At 43.6% G+C, this 21097-nt stretch overlaps 2 protein-coding genes across 2 annotated transcripts; both read left to right on the top strand.

Annotated features, from left to right (window-relative positions):
• Positions 1-442: 442 nt before the first annotated feature.
• Positions 443-16601, top strand: jak2b (Janus kinase 2b). The gene is made up of 24 exons (XM_053420926.1): positions 443-591; positions 2483-2723; positions 3528-3651; positions 3742-3859; positions 6335-6480; positions 6653-6944; positions 7118-7237; positions 7359-7516; positions 8226-8337; positions 10069-10255; positions 10454-10578; positions 10688-10822; positions 11285-11372; positions 11836-11963; positions 12136-12274; positions 12527-12678; positions 12813-12963; positions 13342-13478; positions 13808-13997; positions 14209-14333; positions 14418-14590; positions 14843-14960; positions 15206-15319; positions 15644-16601. The coding sequence occupies exons 2-24, from the start codon at positions 2501-2503 to the stop codon at positions 15749-15751; spliced, it is 3363 nt and encodes a 1120-aa protein (XP_053276901.1). The 5' UTR covers positions 443-591; positions 2483-2500; the 3' UTR covers positions 15752-16601.
• A 713-nt stretch (positions 16602-17314) lies between these two features.
• zgc:114041 (uncharacterized protein LOC574425 homolog) lies at positions 17315-21071 on the top strand. Its single transcript, XM_053420758.1, has 5 exons — positions 17315-17558; positions 18325-18562; positions 18651-18794; positions 18984-19751; positions 20270-21071. Exons 2-5 carry the CDS (start codon positions 18361-18363, stop codon positions 20452-20454), a joined length of 1299 nt encoding a protein of 432 aa, XP_053276733.1. The 5' UTR covers positions 17315-17558; positions 18325-18360; the 3' UTR covers positions 20455-21071.
• The last annotated feature ends 26 nt before the right edge of the window (positions 21072-21097 follow it).

Below are 21097 nucleotides of genomic sequence, written 5' to 3'. Positions count from 1 at the left end.
TCTGTCCCTGTGTGTAATTGTGACATTTCCGGCAGGACTTGAAGGCGGCATCAGGGGCTGGTTTGTTGACTCGGGCTCGAACCCGCGGCTCCTCTGCCTCAGTTGGTCTCGTTAATAATGTAACACGACAATAATGCAACTGTCCCCGCTGCTGTAGCCACACGTCCCGGCTCCAGGACACCACCTCCCCGCTGATGAAGTGAAACCTGAACGGAGGAGTCGGGTGCTAGCGGAGCGCTGCTTAGCTCGTAGCTAGCGTTAGCCGAAGTTACGAGATTGACAAGATAGACTGCTGAAGTTCCTCCGGAGAGAGATGGGCGACGCGGGGCTGACCGGGGACCGCTTGTGCAGCAGGCCGGTGGGCTGAGTGCGACATGGGCACGCGGACGATGCTCCCCCGGGTGGATTTTAACCGTAAACACACTGTTTTGTGGCCAGCCAGCCGCGCTGAACACTGATCCGCGAGGTGGGCGAGCGAGCGGCGGTGTCCCGGCCGCAGCTGTCAAACTCTCCCGTCCTGGCCGCTGCGCTAGCTTAGGAGGCTAGCAGCGAGCTAGCTAGCCGCACGTCTGGGCTCACACACGAACCGAAGTAAGTGTTTTAAAAACTCGGTAACGATTCGTTCGCAGCTTCCGCGGCTCCGTGGTGTCAACGTGCACGAGCTCGGACCCCGACCGCGAGTGGAGCAAGTTGTTCAAATGCGTGTTGTTACACCGGTAATCCAAGCGAGCCGACCCGGGTGGGTGTGTAAAGCCGCTAGCGTGAAGTTAATCTATGGAAGCTATAGCTAGCGGTAGCTCCCCCGGATCCCGGCCTGGATGAGTTTCATGTCCGCGGCCAAGTCTCTGACATTTGTCCGGAGCTAAATACACAATGTGAGGGTTATAAGGACATCTGGTTTAACTACATATCAACAGACACCTTACACAATATGTGTACATTTGATTTGACAGTCAGGAAGTCGTCCGCCCAGACTCATCAGGTGTTGTGTTATCATTTTTTCAGAAAGTAGGTCATGCAACATGTGTTTTATAATCGATGCTAGTATTTATGTTCATTATATCTAGGTCACTGTAAAGAGATGGGGTTGTGTTTTTGCAGAAGTTCACTCATGTCGTAGGTTCCATATCCTCTTTCTCTTTATTTTTTTTTCAGGGAGAAATGTCAAATATAATATTCCATGTTTCAGTGTAGTGTTTGGATGTAACACATACTAATCGATTGGTCCATTAAACAGTGTTTGATTGACATACGGTTAATGGCCCACAGCTTCTTTTTAGTAGTTTGATTTTGTTGTGTATTGAATCACTGTTGACAATTCACACATTGTCTGACATTTTCTCGCCCGCAACGCTACCAGATATGATCTGCTAAATAGTTGATGACCAAAAATGATATCATTCAGCCCCTGAAGTCCTTTTTCTGTTCGGATGATTCATAACTGTGAATCCGGGTGAACACGGATCACAAGAAAGGATTTATTCATGTCACAATAAAGAGAGCGATCTGTCCAGTCATTTAAACTGAGTATGAATATAAAACACAGTACAGCTGCTGAGGAGAGTCTTCATCAGCCCCTCGAGTCAAGAACATGACACATGAACATCTGAATGCTCCACTTTTGCATTTTGTCCTTCAGCCAAGACGCTGGGACATGTGCTGAAGTACCTGGACAACAAGTTTTGTCTCTGCAGTGTCCATAGAAATCTGGACTTCTTCTTTTTCCCACTAGTGTCTTTACAAATATTTACAGTTGTGCAATATTCTCTACGGTATTAATTAACCTTAGCGTAGTTGTAATCATTTGGGATATTTTTATATCCTCCTGATTTACTGCGTCACAGAAAGATATGTAGTTTTCTGTCCACTGTGATTTAAAACTTGATTTAACAGGTTTTACTTATCGACAATTTATGTTTTTTTAATTTTAAATCCTGACTTTATCTCCAGGGGGGATTTCAATTTCAAGTTCAACGTTAAAAGAAGCAATGACATTGCATATGTAAGCTTGGATCCTTAATTATGTTAGTACCTTGATATAACACTGTCTTTAAGTTAAGGGAAGTGGGGCTTAAGTAAAGAGAAGCTGCAGAAATAAGGGTTTTAAATATTCTGCTTTGCTTCTGCACAGTCCAAAGATTCTACACCTCCCACTGAGAATTGTATGTATGAATGTATTCATCATAATAAATTAAGGAGACAATTATACACTTAATACTTGATTAACACTAATTTAGCTAAAGGTTAAACATGTACTTATTTTCTTTACAGTGATACTGCAAGTAACCTATTTTTAAATAGATTTACAGATGTTATAACCGTTCGCAAACAATGTTTCCTCTGTGCTGCAGCTTTACGTAATACTTTAATTTCGATAACTGAGAACATGTTTCTTGGTCATGATATTAAAATTCACCCTTCTTCAGTAAGAAAAATAATCTATCATTAGTCCCGCTGACATTTTCCATTTAACTGATTGTAGGTTCAATGCGTGTTGTTGATGGCCGCCCAGCTCGCCATGGACACTGTGACCGAGACATTCCCTGTGGTGCACCAAAACGGGAACGCCCACCGGGATTCTCCAGACACAAGACCGGCCGCCGCTGTTCTGAGGCTTCACTTCTACTACAGCGGCCAGGGAGGGGTTGACTGCAGCCTGCTCAGCTACCCACCTGGGGACTATGTGGCTGAAGAGCTGTGTATAGACGCAGCCAAGGCATGCAGTGAGTACTCGGCCTGCGTGAAGCACCCCCATTCATGTGTTTTATGTAACTCGGGGCATAAGTCCCAAGATAAGGTTATCAAGAGGCCACAGTGAGAACCTATCAGTGGAAAAAATCGTTGGGTTGTTCAGTCATCTCCAGGCTTTGTTGACAGTCTGTCCAACTTTCTTTACTTGAAGTATTTGTGTAAATATGGAAGCTTTGCTTTGCTCTTTTTCTGTGTTTTTAATTTTTTGCACAATTTAAGAGTCAATATAAGTGTGATGCAACTAATACACAGAGCCAGGCCCAACCTGCATGTCTGTGGAGTTGTATGTTATGTGTTTGGGGATAAACCAAACACAGCTGACATTTTACATATTCTTCATTGACCCTCTGTTCACCTGTGTTGGTACTTGAAACAATTTGTTTTCTAGCATCTGCTGTGAAGAAAAACATTCCCCCTGAATTAACACAATGTGTGCAGAGGCCCCTGAAGCTGGAATATAATCTATTCAAATGTCATTAGGGAAATAATTTAAAGTGAATCATCAGTAAGTGCCGGTTTAAGTAAAGTAAAATCAAATCTAATAAACTCTCAGCCTTATTTCCTCTATTTGTCAGAATCACAGCTGCCAGGTTAGAAGTTGTTTAGATGATCGGCTTTGTGAAAATCTATTTATAGTTAGATTTATACAACGAGATTGTAGTTTGATCAAGCTAGAAACACACAGTATAGATAAGATGTACTGTTTTAAAGAACATGCTACTTCATAAAATATGTAAGTTTTAAAAATATGCTTCCTCATTCTTTATCTGCTTCAGGTATTTCACCTCTGTACTGCAGCCTGTTCGGCCTCTACCGAGAGAGCGACTGCTTGTGGTTTTCACCAAACCACATCTTTCAGCTCAACGAATCGGCCTCGGAAGATGTGTTTTTCAGAATAAGGTTATTGTCTCATTAGTATCTTTAAAAAAAATTCAAAATGATGATATCCTTTGGGATTTAATGGATTTTCTTCATTACCATATTCCACAGGTACTACTTCCCTGGCTGGTACAGTGGTGGAGCATCCCGAGCATATCGGCACGGTGTTGCCAAGGGGTCAGAAAGCCCTGTGCTTGATGACTTTGTAATGTCCTACCTCTTCTCTCAGGTGAGCACCTCACTACACAGCTACTCCTTTTATTATACATGTACTGGTTGGAAATGAGTGCAGATCAGATTATCAGTTTATGTGTGTATGTTGCCTTGCAGACCAGTCTTCTACAATAGAGAACATGTAGGTCACATCATTGATAGTCGTGCAGAGCGAACTGTTTGTTACCTGCGGATTAGGTCCCATCTCCTCTTTGGAAATGAATATTTAAAACATTGCACACGGAGAAAGAAAGATTTCAACGTTAAAACTGGTACTTTTCATTTGTTCAACCTCATGTGCGATGGATAGGAAATGTTAGAAGGTTTTCCATCATTAGTTGTAAACAAAAGAGCGTCTTTGTGGGTAGTTGGCACCAACATGTGTCCTCGTGTTTATCTCAAGGCTTTTTTCTGTAACAAAAGTTTAAAGGATCATAGTTTGTTTAGAACGAAACCCTTGGTCCCTACTGTTAGCAAGAGATGGGATTTGCAGTGGTGGGAAGCAGCTTTTGGAGATGGCATCAGGGAAACTTTTTTCTCTCTTTCTAGCATTACAGCCTGGCTTTTATTGTACCTCACCTAAAGGACATTACCCCACTCCAAACCAAATGGCCATAACATAGTAGTATGTACAGTGTCAGAAAGTAGAACTGTTTCTACTCTGGGTTCAGTTTGAGTGTCCCAGGTGAAAACCTTAGTGCTTTGTGGTTAACTCCATGAAGTAACCTCTGGCCAAGTGGATACCCAGATTGAATGTGTAGGGCACAGCTCCATGTTGGCCAGATGTTGCAGCAGCTGGGCACGGACGGTCCACAATATCAAGGGCTTTGGACATATCAGTAAGCATCACCCTCACTATTGTTGTCCGTTTTACAAGTTTAGTCACTAACTAGGAATGTGTGTCTTGAATCAATGTTGGCATCAGTTGATTTATGAAGGAACTTCCCTCTCTTTGTCCAAAGCATAATGGGAATGAGATGAGCCTCCAGTCTCCAGTAGGGCAGGGGTTTGAAGTATGGGTCTTCCTTGCAGCTGGAACTGTAGTAAACTTTCACACAGTGAGTGAGGATGGTGCTAGATCTTCAACATGGTTGGTTAGCAGCCATGATAGATGTTATTAGGGATGACAGGGGTCCACATGGAGTGATAGTTTGCCCGTGGGCTCCCCAGCAGGTCAGTCTGACCTTGGATGACCAGTTATTTGGCTCTATAAAAGCCCTAAAGGCCAAAAGATGCTAAAGAGGAATTTTATGTAGTTTGAACATTTTCCATTATGCTGTCTTTCTGTTGACAGTTTGTTGTAATTACTTTTTTTTTGTTTACCCCTCATGGCACCAACAATAGATATATCTGTGTAGGACAGGAGGAACAAAATGCTCCACGTGGCATCTGAGTGAACTAAAGGATTACGTGGAATTGCGCCTGTGGAAATCTGCCTCGGTGTGTCGGGGAAAAAGCCTGAAGGGGAGAAGGGAAGCGCAGCTGCGGGGGTCATTTCGGGGTGTAGCACAATGTGTGTTTGCAGCCATTGAGCCACTACGCATTCACTTCAGACAGCTGTTCAGATCTTGTGTTGTGGTGATGTTGAATTCCTCACTGTGTAATCTAGAGCAGAGTCTCTGGGTTTGTGATGAGGAACGGCTATTGTGACATGCAGGTAGAAGCAGTGTTTCCCACAGAATTGAATTCAATTTGTGGTGGTGGCTGGAAAAGGCGGTGGGATATATATCCTATATATATATGTACACACAATATAATGTGTATACACGGCTCAGCCTCGGCTCTTGCTGTCAATCCCACCTGTTGCTTCTCCACTAGCTGGCTCCCTCACAGCAGCATGTTGGCTGCTGTCCTCCTCCTCTCCTACATTTCTCACATTATTAGCTGCAGTTATCCTTTCCTGACCCTCCCTCACTGCTACAGCTGCTACAGCAGCACTGGTTGAAGTCTGGAAATATTCAAAGCAAATTAGGTTTATAGCTAATCGCACTGGTTGAAATGCATTGCTTTACCGTTAGTTTATTTTAGTTGTCAGGTACTCAGTTTATCTCCACAGGAAGAGCATTTTGAAATCTTAAAAAAATATATTTCTTTGGGATTGAGGGAGCAAACATTCAGCGTCAGAGCTCAACAATTAACATTAAGTTATCCACTTGCACAATCAGTCAATATTGATGAGCGGCTACGCAAACCATCGTCTCAGTAGGCAATAGCCAAAACCAATTAAATATAACAAGAGTTCACCCATTTCCAATGGTAAAAAGTAGAAAAAAATCAATGTGATATCCTAAACTTTGATATTGTGGCAGCGGTCGAAGAATATTCCCTGAATCTGACTGTGGTACTTCATACGAGCACAAGGTTGTGCACACATTCTACATAAGTCAATCAATCAATCAATCAATCAACATCATACAAGTGACTCCTCCAACACATCTCCACACACCCTAAGTGCTGAGTCCAATGTGTTGCTCTCATCGTCTCTGTGCAGTGGAGGAATGACTTCGTGAACGGCTCGGTGAAGATCCCAAACTCCCATGAGACTCAGGAAGAGTGCCTCGGCTTGGCTGTACTCGATATGACGAGGACAGCCAAAGAAAGACAGATGTCGCCGCTGGACATATATCACACTACAAGGTACACGTGAAAAACGAAGGCTGCTTTTTATCACGTTCAAGCTAATAATTGTTGCTTCTTCTTGTATTTTCACAAAGCATTCAAAATAAGAATTACATATATTCATATTTGGTAGGGATTTACGTCGTCTCGTTCGATGCTCATAACAAAAACTCTGTTGAATCTCTTCCAGCTACAAGTCCTTTTTGCCAAAGGACATGAGAGCTCAGATCCAGGACTGCAACTTCCTCACACGTAAGCGAATCCGCTTTCGCTTCAAGCGCTTCATTCAGCAGTTCAGTCAGTGTCGGACCACAGCGCGGGATCTCAAGCTTAAGTACCTCATCAGCATGGAGGCCCTGGAGAAGGGCTTCTACACAGAGACCTTCGAGGTCAGAGAGCTTAAGAGGGGACAGGTCTTCATCCTGGTGGCAGCAGACACTGGCGTCCAGTGGTGTCGAGAGAAGTTGAAAGATTCTGATGAGGTTGGTGCGGTCATCCAAGCTGTATTTTAATGAACATGTTGGACTTTTCACTGACTTTATCTCAGAACAGTATAAAATGTCGACAGGATACTGTGAAACAGTGAAACGACAGGAGTGTTGGGCTTGATTACACAAAAACATAGTGGTAAGTTTTTGTTTCACTGTTTGTCCAGGAGCTGCAGACTTTTTCTGATTTCCCAGATGTCACTGACATCAGCATCAAACTGGCAAACAAGGAGGGCGCTACTGAGGGTCGGGTGGTCACCATCAACACACAGGATGGAAAGAATATGGTAATTTCACTGTTTAAACCTCTATCTGTCTACTGTATGATATGATTTCAGTTTTTTTTGCACCATCATGTCTGACAGAATCCTCCTGGTGGGCTCTGTTGTGGTTTTTCATACATTTCAGGAGCTGGAGTTTCCCGGGTTGTCTGAGGCGCTCTCCTTTGTGTCCCTGGTTGACGGCTACTATCGGCTGACTGCAGACGCACATCACTACCTATGTAAAGAAGTGGCACCTCCGAGGCTTGTGGAGGTCATTGCGTCTCACTGCCACGGCGCGATTTCGTGAGTAAAAAAACATCAAATCCTAAATTTTTACACAAACAATACAAATAGGGATAATTGCCTCAAAAAATATATATTTTGAATGAATAAAAACTAAGAAATAAATATTATAATCAATGTGAACACAACCCACATAGCCTAATCTTAACCTTTGGATAATGAAATGTCCGTATTGTGCTAAACTGTGGCGCCACCACTGCCTCACTCAAGTGTGGAGCTAATAGATGACTCCTCTGATTTGTATCAACAATGCTTTTCTGTCAGCTCCGCCCAGTCTGACCATTCTGACTCATCTCATCCAAAAATTTGCAGAACTGCCACTGAATATATATTTATTTATTTTTTATAACATCCATCTGATTTGCAGTAAAAAACCAACGACATCAGCAGTTTCAGAAATATATCGAACCAGCCAGTCTGGCGCCAACAGTGATGTGACGCTCACTGACTTCACCTTTTTCCCTATAAACTTATATTTGATGTGAACATTACCTGAAGCTCCCGACCTGTATCTGCATGATTTTATAAATACACTGCTGCCTCATGATTGCTGATAAGACAATAGTCAGGTGTTCCTACTCAAGTGCTTTCAAAATAGTGTCCAAAATGTACAAGCTTTTCTAAGGTCGTCGGTGTTTATATCCTGGGAGATGCAGGCAATAACCTGTTGTGTCTTCCCTGCATGTTGTTTGTTGTTGCTGTTTTGCAGAATGGAGTTTGCCATCAGCCGACTTCAGAAGTGTGGAAACAAGCAGGGCCTTTACATTTTGAGATGCAGCCCGAAAGACTTCAACAAGTATTTCCTGACTTTCCCTGTTGAGGTTAGTAGCACTCCTGTGTGGACGCCGGCAACACTTCACCAAAACTAAATCCTTTCCAGCTCATTCAAGAAATGTAGATCTGGGTTGTTTATAATACAGAAAATATATGTTTTGTGAGTGCTCCACCTGAAAATAGACCTTGAATGAATGAATAAACCATAAACCAGGTACAAATGGCCATAGTTAATGTAACATAAGGTGGATAAGGTTTTCTCTTTTAAACCAAAAGGAATTTATCCTTAATCTTTGTTAACATTAGTTTGGCATCGTAACACATGAACTTGAGCCTGCTATTATTGTTACTACAATACTGTGATAAGTGGCTTCATTTACATATCTGGTGAGTTGAAAGGCGTCCAGGCATCTCTCATATCTGCTGATGTTACATAAGATTGGCTCAGACTTCTTGTACAAACAGTGATGGTAATTCACCCAGGTCAATGTCATGATGTCACTTGTTGTGTAGAGAAAATAGCTGCAGTCCCTCCTCTTTTCCTGTTATGTCTGACTGATAAAAAGTTTGGAGGACAAGTCTTTACCAGTGTTGCTGCACCAGTACTGCTCTTTAGTCAGGTGTCAACAACAAACCTCACAATGGGCCTCCGAGTGCTTCTATGTGTTTGACCAGGCCACCACCTTTTTTTCTCATGGGTTATACTTCTCCTACACATGTGCAAGATTTCACTAACCTAAGTGCAACAACGGGATTGGCTTCATATGTGTCTCGTCTGACAGATAATATGTATTTTTTAATTTAACCAGGAAAAGTCCTGGTAGTAATCCAATGCATATAACAATGTTTTTAGGATTTCTTTCCCAAAAAGATAAGCAGGCCTCTAGTTTCTTATGCTTTAGATATTCATATTACCTCTAACCGTGTAATAGATCCAGATAATTGATGCAATCATGACTTAATAAAGAGGCTGTGTAGGGGAAATCCTAAATTGCAGCGACAGTAAAAGACCATGGTCACACTCCTCCCCTCCAAACTACATCCCCCACCGCCATCACGCCTTCACCCCGACCTCTGGGAAACATGGAACATCCTGAATTGGTGGGTGTTTGATGAAGGGGGGGGTCATTGATCAGGACAGAAACATCGTCTGACTGCTTTAGATGATGTGAAGCAAAGGATCATTTTAGCTGGGAGAGAAACATGCTGAAGATCTGTGTGTGTGTGCACTGTCCTTCACGCTTATCCACACGTTCTTGTTTTGGTATGGCATTTAATGAGGATGACGTGGGTTGGCACCAAGGAGTCTGGACGCAGTCATGTTTGGATGAAGCAGATCAGGTTCAAAGCCTTTACACGTCCAAAAGATACTAAATTCATCAACAAACTTCATCCCATGGGTGTGGCATGCGTGTGTCAGCCATGTTTTCAGGACACAGAGTCTGAAAGCGGTCGCTCAGGTTCTCCAGGTTCTCCAGGTTCTTCAAAGCCAGTTTTCCTTCACAGATTATCAACAGAGGTAGTATGGATAATCCTTGTAGTACTTGAATGTGTAAAGAGGATAACAGCAAACCTGTCAGCTCCCTGACAGACAGCCACACACCAGGCAGATTACCCTGTAGCATTTTTTTTATCTTGATCTTTTTTTTTATCATTTTAGAACTGAAACCGGATCTGAAGATCCTGTTTCTCCAGAGTTTCTCTGATATTGTGACTAACTTATGATTCAGTGAATCTGAAAACTCAAATTACCTCCATTCTCACTTCCTTGCATTCAGGTGTTCAACACTGTGGAATACAAGCACTGCCTGATAACCAAGTCTGCCAGTCGGGAGTTCAACCTCAGCGGAGCCAAAAGAAACTTCAGTAGCCTTCAGGAACTACTCAGCTGTTACCAAAAGGAAACTGTGCGCTCAGACAGCGTCATTTTCCAGTTCAGCAAGTGCTGTCCACCTAACGCCAAAGGTACACATAACATAACATCCTGGATATGCACAGTGTATGTTTTGAGATTTCAGTCGACAATAACCTCTAATGTCTAAGCAATTTGCCCCCGGCTCACACCAGGGTTTCTCACGTTTCTCTGTCTGTTGAGTTTGGTCACTCAACTGGTAACTGGTTTAATTTCATATTGTTTTTCTTTTCTTTTTTTTCCATCCTCAGAAAAGTCCTGCCTGCTTGTGTGCCGGAGCAACAAGGGCTCAGAAGTGCCTCTGTCTCCATCACTGCATCGACACAACATCAATCAAATGGTGTTTCACAAGATCAGGAAAGAAGATCTGGACTTTGTATGTTTTGGTTGCATTTTTTCAGGACCCTTAAGATAACATATATTTCCTCATCTATGCTTGTATTGAATGTTAATGATTTTCAATGCAACAATGACCCTCCTGTCAGATGGAGAGTCTCGGTCAAGGGACATTGACGAAGATCTTCAAAGGAGTCCGCAAGGAGCTGACGGACTACGGACAAGTGCACCAAACAGAAGTTGTGATGAAAGTGCTGGACCAGACCCAGAGGAATTACTCTGAGGTGTGTGGCTTCGACACTGTGCAAAACGTCCTATTCACAGGGACACGGTTTGATTTTTACTGCCACTCATTAGTGATTGTTGAAGATACATAAAGTAAACAATACTGAATGTTCAAACTGAAATGTATTCTTCATGCTGCAGTCGGCTAATTTGACTTCTTTGTTAGTTACTACAAACCGTTAAGAAGACAACATTGGCAGGGAAAGCAACCGTCAGTGTTTTATTTTGCATCAATATTACATTTGTAAGGTTTAGAATTAGAAACTAATCTAACTTTGTCATTTTCCAGTGAGTTTGATCTATGGAAGCCAAGCGCAGCAGTTTGAATTGTGGGTTCATGTTTTAGACAAAAACCTGGTTGAGATGTTCCCTCTTCTGTGTTTGTCTTCGGTGAATCGCAGCTAGCGAAGCCGACCTCTGACATGAATAATGTGGTTTTCTATCTTTGTCTTGTCCTGCAGTCTTTCTTTGAAGCTGCCAGCATGATGAGTCAGTTGTCCCACAAGCACCTGATCTTTAACTACGGCGTGTGTGTCTGTGGAGAAGAGAGTAAGTTTGCTTCAGAGAGATGGACGACCCGTCTCTCTCCAGGTGTCCTGCCACAAGGACACAGTTGTGTCCTAGAATGTCCACACAGTTTGCCATTAAATTGACGACCATTGCGAGCGTGTGTCATTATGATATATTGATAAGTTTACCATGCTCTACTCCTGTGAGCTGGACGTATCGGGGATATTCTCACACATCTCTCCTGCACGTCTGCGTTGCTCAGAAGTTGTACTGAAACCACAGTAGTGTTATCTGGACCAAACCTAAAGAGATACATGGGATTTAATGCAGAAAAACATTTTACAGAGTGACACTTCATTCTGTCTCCTTGCTTGTGTCTCTGTTTAACACCCTCTGCAAAGAATAATAACATTATGTTTGAAAATAACATGTGTAAAACTTGGGTTGAGGATCGCAAGATATTGAAATGATTTTAAAATTCACATAAAATACTTTGTTCCAGACATCATGGTTCAGGAGTACGGGAAGTTTGGCTCCATGGACACTTACTTGAAGAAGAACAAGAGTTCTATAAACATCCTGTGGAAGCTTGAAGTGGCGAAGCAGCTGGCCTGGGCCATGAACTTCCTGGTACGAATCCCTGTGGTGTCTCATTTGATGCATTTACACGTCATTCACAAAGTTTCAATTCTTCAAACTTTAACACCTAAAATTAGGTACAGAAATGGAAATACAGATTGACTAATAACAAAGATATGTAAATGAAAGAGACTGATGTTTATCTCCTTTTATGTACCTGCAGGAAGAAAAGCTACTTGTCCATGGGAACGTGTGCGCTAAAAACGTTCTTCTGATCCGAGAGGAGGACCGGAGGGCTGGAAACACGCCTTTCATCAAACTGACTGATCCTGGCATCAGCATCACTGTCCTGCCCAAAGAAGGTGAGTCTTCGCTCTGCTTCAGTGTGATGCACTTCTTCAACCAACAGATGGCAGTAACAACCTATTTAACGAAGAGTGTGACTCCAGTGAGATGGTGTCATCTTAAATCTTTCATTCCTTCATTGTGTGTGTATTGTTGTGTTGTGAAAATATAGGGAAAAAAGATGGTTGAAGATGTTTTCAACAATTGCTTTGAATGAACATGTAGAGTTTACTGCCAGCGGTGGGTTAAATGTTTTTCTGTGTGATCAGTCCTGATCGAGAGGATCCCCTGGGTTCCCCCTGAGTGTATCGAGGAGCCTGCCAACCTGAGCCTGGCTGCAGACAAGTGGAGCTTTGGCACCACTCTATGGGAGATCTGCAGTGGGGGGGAGAGACCTTTAGCAACGCTTGACAACTCCAAGGTAAGTGAACAAAACCTGCTTCTGTGTTTGGCTTCATTTACTTGCACAGGGAAATCTAAGCACTCATTTTCAGCTTGTATTTGCACGTATTTAGAATCTGCGAGTGAAGAGTTTGTGTTTGAAATGTCTGGTAGAAAACCCTGTTCTACGAGGACCACCACCACCTTCCTGCCCCAAAGTGGACTGAGCTGGCCAATCTGATCACAAGCTGCATGGACTACGAGCCCACGTTCAGGCCAACGTTCCGCGCCGTCATCCGTGACCTCCACAGCCTCTTCACGCCAGGTAGGTGCCCAGCGATCCCCAGCCAGCCGGACAGAGCTCCACTGGTGGTGTCACAACAGGGAATTTAGGTCACAGCTGTGTTGAATCTCAAATATCCTCGCAGACGCATCTAGTGTTACACAATGCACCAATACCAGAGATGTGTCACAAAACCCTGCTGGTAGAGATGGGACAAAACCCTGTTTTTAGTTGAGTCTGCTTTAGGAATGATATTTTTTAATAAGTGCTGTATTTTCTATCGAATTATTTCTCCTACAAAGAAACCACAAAGCCCATCTGTAAGAGAGGGACTCAAATTCACTCGATGTTGATTTATTTCATATGTGAGCTATCCCATCATTTAGTTTTTCTTGTTTACATGCTTGTTTTTCTTTTCAGACTATGAGATGATCGTGGACGTTGACGTCCTGCCGAACAGGACACCGGCCTCTGCCTGGTCGACGGGGGGCTTGGAGAATCAGGAGCCAGCTCAGTTTGAGGAGAGACACCTGATCTTCTTACAGCAGTTGGGAAAGGTATGAAGACGTGTGGGAAGGAACCCTTGTGCTTCATGAGATCACGGCTCCACCACTGTGGAAGAACAGAGAATGAATCGCTCTTATTTGAGGATTTCAACAAAACCTATCTATCCATCTTAAATCAACATTACATACTCATAAAGGATCGAAACTAAAACCAGCAATATTAAGGAGGTTTTTAAGGCAAATGTGTATTAAAGTATGGCAGATTAATATTATTGTTATATTTGAATCGTCAAAGTGAAAAAAAATTACATATTGCAAAATATAAGCCAGACTTTGGGGGTATAAAAAGGCGGCTTGTTGATGAAAGTTGTGTGTTTCAGGGAAACTTTGGCAGTGTGGAGATGTGTCGATATGACCCACTCCAGGACAACACTGGAGAGGTGGTGGCCGTGAAGAAACTGCAGCACAGCACCACAGAGCACATACGGGACTTTGAGCGAGAGATCGAGATCCTGAAGTCTCTGCAGCACGAGAACATCGTTAAATATAAAGGCGTCTGCTACAGTGCAGGTACAGTAGACGTGGTGCGGTTGGTATTGCTGTGAATCTGTCCCTGTACCCGTGTCTTCCATAACTAGAACCCTCATTGTAAAGTCATGTACTCGACTAAATACTCAGAATCAGACAGAACTTGCACATCACACTAATCTGGCTATAAAATCTACAAACATTTGCAGCTGTTGTATAAATTTTACTTTAAATAATGAGTTTGTTTCTTCAGGACGACGAAATCTCCGTCTCATCATGGAATACCTGCCTTTCGGGAGCCTGAGGGATTACCTCATGAAAAACAGGGAGAGGATCGACCACAAGAAGCTCATACATTACACGTCTCAGATCTGCAAGGTGAGTCCCTCTGTCCAGTCTGGTAACACGCTCGGTGGAGCACCAGAGCCACTGATGCATATTTGATGTGTTGTTCCCTCACAGGGCATGGAGTACCTGTCCAGTAAGCGCTACATCCACAGAGACCTGGCAACGAGAAACATCCTGGTGGAGAGTGAGCTGAGGGTGAAGATTGGAGATTTCGGCCTCACCAAAGTTCTGCCTCAGGACAAAGAGTACTACATGGTCAAAGAGCCGGGAGAGAGCCCCATATTCTGGTCAGACTGCTGAGAACATCATCTGTTGTCTATTTACTGCTCTGAATGTGATGTTTCTTTTTCCCTGACAAGGAATCCATCTTCAGCATCCATATGATACTTCAGTAGCTGGAGCAAACCAATAATCTGTCACTAGAAATCCCTGTAAAGAAGTTGCTGTTAATCATAACCTGTTTCCATTTGATTGTGCTGTGGAATCCAAACTAAGAAACGTCCTGTGAAGTTGAAGTGGACCCCCCTTGTGTTTTACAGGTATGCTCCTGAGTCGCTGACTGAGAGCAAGTTCTCTGTGGCGTCAGACGTGTGGAGCTTCGGAGTCGTGCTCTACGAGCTCTTCACCCACAGCGACAAGATGAGCAGCCCCCCTGCAGTAAGTTCATTCACTGCTCATTCAACTTAACTCACTGTCTACTTGACCTAAGAGACACGGTATGAAAATGAATACAATTTAATACAAAGCAGATTTAGAGACATTTCCCATTATCATCCACTGTGAGAAATAAAGAAAGGAGTTGGAAACGTATTGTAAACACGAGCCTCTGCAAACACATGTTATTCTTACCTGTTTAAAGATTGTTCTAATCTTTGTCTTGGCTGCGTCATTCTCCTCCTCAGGTGTTCATGTCGATGATGGGCAACGATAAGCAGGGACAGTTGATCGTCTATCACCTCATTGAACTCCTTAAATCGGGCAGCAGGCTGCCTCAACCCCTGGGATGTCCCACAGAGGTACGAACGTGTGCTGCTGACTTTATTCTGAAGGGACACACACATGTTACATTTAGTCCAGCACAGTGTTTACCTGTGTTGAGATACCTTATTTATGTTTTCACTCACAAATTAACATCCCCATCCTTTGCTGAGGTAAAAGTACAAACTCTACACACACCTGAGCCAGGAAACTGTGAGTGTTCCTTTACGGGGTCAGAGTCTTTCAGTAAGTCGCAGGTTAACCGACAAACAGGCTGCGTCTGAACATCCCTGACATTGTCTTTCCTTGTTTCCACTCTGAATTCTTGACTAATCATATCATCGGTCTTCCTGGTCTCACAGATCCATGAGGTCATGGAGGAGTGCTGGGACAACGACCCCTGCTTGCGTCCGTCCTTCAAAGAGCTCGCCCTGCGCGTCGACCTGTTCAGGGACAGTAAGGAGTTCTAGACGTCACCCAAGTGCCCTGCTCCTCTTCAGCCGCGTGGGCAAAGGGACAAGAGGCCAAACCGAGCTCCTTCTCGTGCTGTGTGCCAGAACAGCTTGTGATTGGAAGAGTGATGGTTCAAAACCAGGACCACCTCAAAAACTTCTGCCAAGGTGCCTTTATGCAAGGCACTCAACTCAGTTTAGTTTTGTTCTGCGTGGTGGCCAGCAGAAACCAAACGGAGGCTTGGATGTGTGGAACTGTTGAAGGATATTCACGCAAACATCCTGGATTAACTTTTTTAAGAAGAGTAAAAGCGTTTTTGAGACTTTGAGTAGATTATTGCCAGCTCTGAAGCTAAAGATGCTTGTGTCAAACAAGTTCTGTCTGTGAGTGAGTGAGTGAGTGAGTGTAAGAGTGAGTGTAAGAGTGAGTGAGTGTAAGAGTGAGTGAGTGTAAGAGTGTGTGTTTTGTCCGCACAAACAGCTAGCAGGGCTAGCTCTCGTCTCGAAGAGGAATGGACTGATAGAGCTGTGTGTGTGTGTGTGTGTGTGTGTGTGTGTGTGTGTGTGTGTGTGTGTGTGTGTGTGTGTGTGTGTGTGTGTGTGTGTGTGTGTGTGTGTGTGTGTGTGTGTGTGTGTGTGTGTGTGTGTGTGTGTGTGTGTGTGTGTACATACTGACAGTATATTTGTGTACATATGTCCAGAAATTTTTTATAATTTTTATAAAATGAAAATATCGTAAATACTACATTTGAGAATTGCCATCAAGGTGTCAGTGTAAATGAAGCGCATACAAAGTGATTTAAAGATCCATCATTGTTTTCTGTTTTATCGTGAGAGGTGGTGTGAAAAAATAAAGAAGTTGAATTCAGCCTTGTTATGTTGAACTGTTTCTTGTGTTTTTATTGTGAAAATACTTTTTGATCTATGTACCAACACAGTATTTTAAGGAGATCTTCTAGTCTCGAGACCATTAAGTTACAGGTGGGATGTAAACTTTATATTACTCCACTTAACACAGCTCATGTTGAGCTTTTTGCAAAAGACAAAGAACCTAAAACAAAAGGAAGAAGCTGCCTTAAGATAGTAAACTTACATCTGCATCCACCCTGTTTATCAGAGCGTCGAGTTTGAGCATTAGATCTTTTAAGGTTTTGAAAGCTTGTGCTTAAGATATAAACTAAAAGGAGGAATTTGTTGTTAAATCTTGACAGTAATACATTTCATTGCATTAAGCAAAGTTTATCCAAGTTATTACATCTGAAATCAAAGCTGAATATATATTTTCCACATGAACAGTAAACACACATTTTGAGGATGGACCAGACAATACTAATTAATAAAAAAACTTAAAGTAATAATGAATATTCTAAATATGGATCGAAAATTACCAAGGAACTGCCAAGAAGAAAAAGTCAGTCTTAAAAACAACGATAAAAACTGAAACCACAAATATCTATAAACAAACACACCTTCAGTGGCTCAGTTATTATAAAACCCTGACTCCCCATGTGCTTTGCTATGTACCGCAGACTGACACTTTATTTTGAAATCCGGATGCGGCTTCTCTGAAGGCCGGACTGGGGCTTGACCAATGAGCGCGTGCTTCATTACAGCTTTAATGGTTCCCAGCTGCTCGGAGAAGTCCCGCTTGTTCAGGAGCGTTTGTAGAAAATGAAGAAAACGTGCAGCGGAGTCAGAAACGTGCAGGAAACCGATGAATCCGGACGAGAGAGAAGTTCCAGCTTCTGACGGTTTCTCTGCAGCACGTGCGGAATCATGTTTGTCTCAGGACATCCGGAACAGGACGAGTAACAACACACAGCACGTGAGTCTGACAGGTTGTGGGATTGAGTTAATCTTTCAAGCGACGTTTTTAATTTGGAGGAGAAACCGTTTAACGAGACTTTCCACATCCTGTACTTCAATAAAAACAACCAACATGTTGCTAAAAACACGATGTTACAGGTAAAAGTACTGCGGTAAGATTCCAATTGACTAAAAACACCTGTTATTATAAATAAAGCACATATTTTACCGAGGGAGCTGCGCCCTCTAGTGGAGAGCTGCTCTAACTTCAAGGCAAAAGAAAATGTTACTAACTAAAAATTGTTAGATAACTTAAACTTAACATTGGTAAGTTACGGACTGTCGATTCTACCCAAGAAGTTTCTTTCAAAATTATGTCTTAATTTATTCTGTTAAAGTTCAAAGCTGATCTTTTTCGATAACTTAAAATTCAGCCTAAATCGTGACTTAAACCTAAAATGATTTACATATCTATAATATAACTTATCCTGTATCTTCAGGTTTTAAAAAGGTTGGTAAAAAAGGAATTAAAACACTTTTAAATAGTACATATTTTATTCTGAAACATGAATTCTCATCCATGTCACTTTCTCTAATATTGCACATTTAAACATTTTCACACATTTCTCAGGTAATAGTTCTTCTGGTGTGTTCAGGGGACTCGAGGTTTGGTGTTATGTCACTTTATGACTCCTGTCAGTGAGTGAGTTACTTGTCTGTGCCTGAAGCTGCTAATCCACCTGTGCAGTTTGCATTCTCATTTTCATGAAGCTGTATCTGTTCAGGGCGTAGCAGGTGAGCAGCCTGCAGAGTAACTGAACATGACGTCCAGGAGAGCCGCCCCCCCCGACGGTGGCTACGGCTGGGTGGTGGTCACCTCCGCCTTCTTCATCATGGGCCTCACTGCCGCGGTCCTCAAGAACTTCGGCGTCTTCTTCTTGGAGATCCAGAGGCACTTCGGCGTCCTGAGCAGCACGGCCTCCTGGGTCACCTCCACCACCATCGCCATGTTCCACCTCGGAGGTAAAGATGTGCTTTCAGCTCGATGACCTCCGTTGTTTTTTTGTAACTCTGGATGTTTGTAGTTTTGTGTTTTTCATGTGTTCCTCAGCTCCAATAGCCAGTGTGCTGACCTTGAGGTTTTCTCAGAGGGTGGTCATCATAGTCGGGGGTCTGCTGACGGCCTCTGGGATGATGCTGGCGTCTCTGGACCTTGGTCTTCCCTGGCTCTATCTCACCATGGGCGTCCTGCAAGGTGACGCACACTCAGTTTCACTTGCTGCAGCTTGAATGCACATGTTGCTCGTCTTTGCTCAATTCTTCTGTGGAAATCAGACTTTTCTTGATCTTGTTAAACCTGTCATCCTGGCCCTTTTGGACCTGTTATGGTCGCTGCTCTAATTTCACCACCAAAAAAAATAAGATCTCCATCGTCTGTTTCCAGGAACGGGCATTTCCTTCTCGTGGATTCCTGCCAACAGCATCGTGAACCACTACTTCGTCCGGTGGCGTCCTATCGCCTACGCCGTGGCCAGCTCGGGGGAGTGCGTCTTCGCCGTCATCTTCAGCCCCTTCTTCCACTGGCTCATCGAGATGTACAGCTGGCAGGGCGCCCTGCTCATCGTTGGAGGACTTCAGCTCAACCTGTGTGTCTGCGGCGCCCTCATGAGGCCTCTGGAGACGACTCCGAGCTCAGACCCAGAAACCAAAGACGCTCCAGAGGGACATGCTAAGAAGACGTCCATCTTCCAGTGCTCGCTGCTGAGAAACCCTGAACTGATCCTCTACATCCTGTTCTCCATCTTTGCAGCGGCAGGTTTTTTCATCCCTCCTCTCTTTCTAGTCCCGTTCGCCAACAGCGTGGGGATGGACGAGTACTGGCCCGCCTCGCTCCTCTCGGTCCTGGCGCTGGCCGACCTGGCTGGGAGGCTGATCTGTGGGTGGGTCTCCAACATGAGGCTGCTGAGGAACCTGCAGCTGCTCACCATGGTGGTGACGCTCGTCGGGGTCATGCTCCTGCTGCTGCCGATCAGCCACAACTACTGGTCCATCCTGTGCTTCACCTCGCTCTACGGCTTCCTGTTCGGCTGCGTGGTCGCCATCCACGTCACCGCCATCGTGGACATCGTGACCCTGGAGGGATTCGACAGCGGCCTGGGGATTTTGATGCTCTTCAGGAGCATCGGTGGCTTCATGGGTCCACCGGCTGCAGGTGAGCCGTCTGTGTTTAGAGCCTCGTGTGAGTGTGGTACAAACCTTCAGATGGACACATTTGATTTTGGTGGCCGAGGGTTAAGAAGTCGCTGCGCCGTTAAAGATTTGCCTTTGTGAACGCAACATCTCAGGAAACCTTTGAGAGAATTTCCTCAAATTTGGTACAAACAGTCACCTGGACAAAACAATCAGCTGATTAGATTTTCGTGGGTCAACGGTCAAGGTCACGGTGACCTGCTGTAGTTGTGAATGTGATTGATCAGTAACAGGCAGGAAGGGAATTTCATAACCTCTGGCACCAACATTCAACCTGATTATCTTAATAAGGCCCAAATAGAATCCTTTCAAACTTCAAACAAAATGTTCTGACTAATTGATTAGATCTGCGAGGTCAAAGGTCACGGGTCTCAAACAAATGTCTCTGTAGGTCTACATCTTCCAGAAGGAACCGGTAAACCTGATCATTTATTCTTCAGCTCTGGCCTCCTGTGTGAACGACTTGTTTTTCCCTTCCAGGCTGGCTGGTGGATGAGACCAATGACTACAGCGCTGCCTTCTACCTCTCGGGCCTGTGCCTCATTTCATCGGCTGTGTTTGTTGTCCTCGTCGACCTCCTGGTTCAGAGGAGAAAAGCCGCGGAGGCTGAAGTGCTTCAGGCGGACGGTCAGCTGGAGAGCTGGGACCCAGAAAAGGTCAAGTGAGAGCTTGAAAGGATTCTAACGTGAGACATTTTCACCTGAATGAGCTTGAAGCGTCTTGAGGAACAGAGAATTCTGTTGTTCTCACAACTCCGGATTTTTTTTAGCCCACTTTCTGTTTTTAACTCATTTTAAAATCTAGCCGTGAGATGTTGATGCTCCAACATTATTTTTCACCGGGACGACTTCAGCTCACAGGTACAGCTGGACTGAGTTTCCTGTTCTGTCTTTGCAGTTTGCATGTGGCTCATTAAGTGACCGGTTTAAAATGAGGCTGATGATATTCTGTATTTAATTAATTAATTGTACCTCAACAACCTGTCGGTGCTGCTCAGCCTCGAGCTCCTTTTTTTAAAATTTTTTTACTGAAGTCAAATATCCAGGAACAGGGTCGTGCATGTTTAAAGTCTCTTATTGCTTTAACTTTACAAAGCACTGTTGTTTTTTTATCAAATGCTGCTCAAACAGGATCATGGATGGCAAATATGTTTCCGTGGCTGTTTTTTAAGTAATGAGTCTGTTACAGCGTGTGGTTTATTTGTTTTTAATTGTTTTTCAAAAGTGGAGCTGTGACAAAAAAAAATCATGTATATCAGTGTTATTAAAAGAATGACAAGGACTTTTGATACTCTTCATTTTTCCTATT

Source organism: Pleuronectes platessa, chromosome 4 (genome assembly GCF_947347685.1).
Source record: "Pleuronectes platessa chromosome 4, fPlePla1.1, whole genome shotgun sequence".
NCBI classification, from domain to species: Eukaryota; Metazoa; Chordata; class Actinopteri; order Pleuronectiformes; family Pleuronectidae; genus Pleuronectes; species Pleuronectes platessa.
Note: the sequence above shows the minus strand (reverse complement) of the source record. Positions and strands in the feature narration are given on the sequence as shown.